This window comes from Sinocyclocheilus anshuiensis, unplaced genomic scaffold, assembly GCF_001515605.1.
Source record: "Sinocyclocheilus anshuiensis isolate Anshui unplaced genomic scaffold, SAMN03320099.WGS_v1.1 scaffold304, whole genome shotgun sequence".
NCBI lineage: Eukaryota > Metazoa > Chordata > Actinopteri > Cypriniformes > Cyprinidae > Sinocyclocheilus > Sinocyclocheilus anshuiensis.
In genome coordinates this window covers 57186-62294 of record NW_015555737.1, presented here as the reverse complement: position 1 = coordinate 62294, position 5109 = coordinate 57186, and the positions used below count along the sequence as shown (strand labels likewise).

Here is a 5109-nt window from a genome sequence, read left to right as displayed (position 1 = left end):
ATGGGAATACGACACCTATCTAAGCATTCATATATAAGGTCCCTCAGTATTATCAGCAGTTTCCGCATTGCTCAATAGCTAATTACCCTCCTCCATCCCCAGCTCCTCCTCTGTCAGTCGGGATTCAGCCTTCTGATTCTTCTTGAATCAGACTAATTCTAAAATGTGTACATAAAATGATTGAACTTTAACAATATCTGCAATACATTTATGTTAGTTCTGTTCTGTTTACCCTGGGGGGTTATTGCTGCTCTCCCTGCTCTCATCCATGCTAGGCTGCATGGAGGCGCAGGGAGTTCTTGCCCAGAACAGAACCATACCGCCAATCCAAACTGTATGCTAATTGTCAATCATCTTTGACGATAGTGGTCCTGACAGAACTGAATTTATTATGTAAAATGTATGTTTTTACCTTTTCATTTATCATGTTTATATCGCCATTAAAACAGAGGAGTTTTGGGAGTCAAATGAATCGAACAATAGTTATTTGTTCCGGAACACCGAGTTTATTATGAATAGCCTAAGCGTCCAAACGAACCGATTCACAATTGATTTGAACTACCGCATCGCCACAGGTTAGAAAAATAAAGAAAAATCCTCCTTACTAAATGACGAATAATAATTTATTGTTTATAAAAAGTTGAGATGATGAGTTACAGACATACTATTTACAGTGAAAAGAAGTAGTGATGAAAATAACATCTGAAGTGAAATCATTCACATTAACATTATGTTGCCAGATGATTCATATAGGGCTAGATGAAAATAGAGAGATATATTTGCACAGTGCCTCAGATTAAAAGTTAAATTAAGTACATGGGGTAGCTGCCTTCTCAGTTCAGTCCGTACCTCTGTATGTGACTTAAGAGTCACAGAATTAAGAGCCTTTTTACATTGAACTAATTGTCACTTATTTGGAAATGGAAATCCCCATCACAGACTATAGTGCCACCCCCGCTATAATGTGTGTATCATCTTTGTTAGGCTCTGTTTTGGTGTCTAAAGAATCTAAACTGGATGGGGTGTCGTCCTGTCTGCTGACTTTGTGTGAAGGGCAGAAGGGCACATATTTGGTCCATGTGAAGGAGGAGAGGCAGCTATTTATTCCAAAGGGCAGCCCGTACACGTCATCACTTTCTAAGGTGTTGTCTGACTCATTTTGGTGAGCCTTGTTCCATGCAATAATACCTCGTTCACGTTTTGTTCCTGCCGGAATAATAAACAGACTGTTATTGCACAGTCTCAAAAGTTACTTGATGAGTCAGATTTGTTAATTTACAAGGTTTTATTTGTTACATGTGCATACATAAAGCAAAGGAGAGAAGTATAGTGAAGCCATATTAAAATGATGCCTTTGGGTAAAAGGAGTAATACTCTAAATTGAACATTTTTGGTTTGAATATCAGTAAATGTCTTCATCTGTGTGTATTAGGAATAGGCATAGCTATTAAAGCAGATTATTAGCAGAACTCACCGGGTATTGTGTTATCAAGGAGAAATCCAAAGAATCCTCCAACAAACATACTGGTTGTCAGAAGCACTTGAAGTACATGGTCCAGTTCAACAACTCCTAATACAAGAAGTAAGAAAGCACAAAAAGATCATACTTGGAATGGAAACAGTGTGTTGACAGCAGATGTGTCTGTATATGAAGAGTCTGTAGCATGTGCTTTTCCAATATAGATTATAGTTTACATACCTGTTGCTATGGATGTTGGGTTTTTCATTATCCAGTTGGGAATAGCAAGCCCAGTGAACATGGAGAATCCAAAGATGAAGATGTTGCGTGAAGAGTTCATGTCTGTATACTATTCATAATGGAAATTAATAATATTTTATATGAAGAATAGTACTGATTCAAACATTTGGTGTCAGTAAGATTTTATTTTTTAAAGAACGTTAATGATACATGTAACATAATGTTAGAATGTAATAATGTTACAAAAAAATTCAAATAAATTCTGCTCTTTTGAACATTCTATTAATCAAAGAATCCTAATAAAAATAAATGTAATAGTTTTTGCTCAAATATTAAGGAGCACAGCTGTTTTCAAAACTGATTACAGCATGCGTGACACTGAAAACTGGAGTATGAAATGATGAAAATTCAGTCTTCCCATCACAAAAATTAATGACATTTTTATATATAAATATATATATGTATATATATATATATAATATATATGTATATATATATATATATATATATATATATATATGTAGTAATATTACAAAATATTACTGATTTTGCTGTAGTTTTAATCAAATAAATGCAGCTTTAGTTAGCTGAAGAGATTCTATCAGCTACAGTACATAAAAAATTTGCACTGACCCTAAACTTTTGAACGGTGGTGTTGGTGCACAATGTGAGCACTTCATTTCCCCTAATGTGTTGCTTTTTGCATTAACCATACTGTTTTTACCTGTAGGTTTGAAACACCAGCAGCCATAATGACTCCAAACATGACCAGAAACATTCCTCCAATAACAGGTGTTGGTATTGTAGTAAATATGGCTCCAATTTTTCCAAACATTCCCATTATAATCATTACAAAGCCACTGCACACAATCACCATGCGACTGCCAACCTGCAAAAGATGAAAGGTTTCTCTCGATTAATGTCATAGTTTCACAGAAATCATGCCAAACAATCTCTCTCTCAAAAAATTAGTGTTGTAAGCCTATGCAATCACTGTGTGTGAAGTAAAATCAAATTACATTTTGTCTTGTAAAACTTATTGTGAAACTTTGCACCTTAGTGATACCCAAGGCTCCTACGTTCTCACTGTAGGAGGTGGTTCCGTTGCCTGTTCCCCAGGCACCTGCCAGCAGACACCCGATGCCTTCAATGCCAATGCCTCTGTTGATGGCATGTCTGGGAGGTGGTGGGGCGCCAGATAATCTGGCACAGGCATGATAATCCCCCACTGACTCAATCATGGAGGATATGACCCCTGCCAGGATTCCAAAAACTCCTGCCAGACTAACAGTTGGCACTCCCCATTGACCTGGGAATACAGTTACATAGCCATAAATAAACCATAATATGGATTATGATTCCATATAATAGATTATGATTCCTGTAAAATACAGCAATGACCATATAAAATACTGGGTCTTAATTGTTCTGGTTAATATACCCGGATAAGGAAATCTGAACCAAGGCGCCCTGCCCATAACATCTCCTTTAATGTCAGTCCGAGCTAGATAGCCATATTTATCAGGGTCTGAGGGCAGGACATTGTAGATCGTCAGCAGGTAGCAAATCAACCAGGACAGAGTGATTCCTAGCAGGACCTGAGGAAACGCACCTTGCTTATAAAAGTAGTTTTATGGAGCATTGATGTTTAGAAAACACATTTTACCAAGACTTACAGGCAGAATCTGAAATATGTAAATCCTGCTGGTGTGAAACTTCTTGGCTTTGCTGTATTTGGGGAAGGGGATGGAAATATGGCGAAGATACTGTGAGAAAATCACAATCAAACATGTCGTCCTGTGGAGGAAAATGAGACTGTGTTATGGCTCTGTGTGAGATTAGGTTTAAAAGAGCATTCATTACATGTCCAGAGATTATATTCAGCACTATACGACTATAGCACCTATACTTAACTACAGTATTCAGTTGGTGAGCGGAAAGTCAAGGCTAAAATCATGTATAGAGCCTAAACAGTCCTTGTTGGACAGTCTGATTCTTTCTAGTGAATCAGTTCTCTTGGATGATTCATATATGAACCATTTCACACAAAAAATTATTCACAGGTTTGAGTCAGTTTATATACTACTGTGTTTTTGATCACCTTAAATGTGGTTGCTTGTTTGTTCAAAATCAGTAAAATATGTGCAGTGTAGTATATAATACAAAACATGTATATGCCATTTTTTAGTAATTTGATGTAGTTATCTACCCTGAAAGCAAAATATAACAACTTTTTTAAACAATATTCTTTACTATAGTCTACCTACTTCTGATTTTTATTAATGATAATTCATTTTAAGAAGTACACACATGGAAGAGATGCCCCAGTGGTGTCCTGCGTTCATGCCAGCGGAGTCAAACAGTGATAGGCCGATTAGTGAAATAGTTGGTGCAATGGTCAAAGGGCCAATGAAACGCATGAAGAGGCCAATTAGACCGGAGAATCCCACTAGCACTTGGAATAGGGAGCCCACCATGATCGAGCCTTGGAGCTGTGGAGAGATGAAAACAGAAACTAAATTTTAGCATTATACAATAAAGATATTATTATATATGTTGTGCTGATCTAAAAAGATAATATGTGACCCTGGAGCACAAAACCAGTCTTAAGTCGCTGGGGTATATTTTTAGCAATAGCCAAAAAAACAGTGTATGGGTCAAAATTATCGATTTTTCTTTTATGCCAAAAATCATTAGGATATTAAGTAAAAGATCATGTTCCATGAAGATATTTTGTAAATTTCCTACCGTAAATATATCAAAACTTAATTTTTGATTAGTAATATGCATTGCTAAGAACTTCATTTGGACAACTTTAAAGGTGATTTCCTCAATATTTAGATTTTTTTGCACCCTCAGATTCCAGATTTTCAAATAGTTGTATCTCTGCCAAATATTGTCCTATCCTAACAAACCATACATCAATGGAAAGCTTATTTATTCACCTTTCAGACAATGTATAAATCTCAATTTCTAAAAATTTCTAAAAAACTTTCCATCCATCCAAATATGCAGTGCCCCAAAAATTATGAATTTCGCTGGGTTCGAATATAAAATATTAAGCCATGTTATTACACGATTTGTGATAATAAGTGATGCTATTCTCGCTATTCACTATTTTTGCAATTACCAGCTGTTTCCAAGGTAATTTTTAATGGCTATATGCAGTCAGTTTCCTTCAAGTTCACACTGGTTACCTTCAAGTGTCCAATTTAGCCAATTTAGTGTCCATCTAGCCATTTTATTTCTTTTATTTCATTGTCTTTTTGCCGATTTTTTTGGTTGAGCGTTATCTATTGCAATGACTGCCACATTTTAAAGTGTGGTGTAAGTGTCGAAATATATTTAGAACCACTCTACATATGTGAACCTGGATCACAAAACCAGTCATAAGGGTCAATTTTTCGAAA

General features: G+C 36.0%; 1 protein-coding gene across 1 annotated transcript in view; it reads right to left on the bottom strand.

The window, feature by feature from the left end:
• Window positions 1-665: 665 nt before the first annotated feature.
• The window catches only part of LOC107673135 (solute carrier family 23 member 1-like), an 8599-nt gene continuing 4155 nt past the window's right edge, over window positions 666-5109 (bottom strand). The window contains exons 5-12 of the mRNA XM_016466619.1: window positions 4010-4191; window positions 3376-3496; window positions 3141-3297; window positions 2755-3008; window positions 2424-2588; window positions 1700-1808; window positions 1475-1570; window positions 666-1206 (exon numbers count right to left, since the gene is read on the bottom strand). Coding sequence (XP_016322105.1) covers window positions 941-1206; window positions 1475-1570; window positions 1700-1808; window positions 2424-2588; window positions 2755-3008; window positions 3141-3297; window positions 3376-3496; window positions 4010-4191 — 1350 coding nt within the window. The 3' untranslated portion in view covers window positions 666-940. The remainder of the gene's footprint in view (window positions 1207-1474; window positions 1571-1699; window positions 1809-2423; window positions 2589-2754; window positions 3009-3140; window positions 3298-3375; window positions 3497-4009; window positions 4192-5109) is intronic.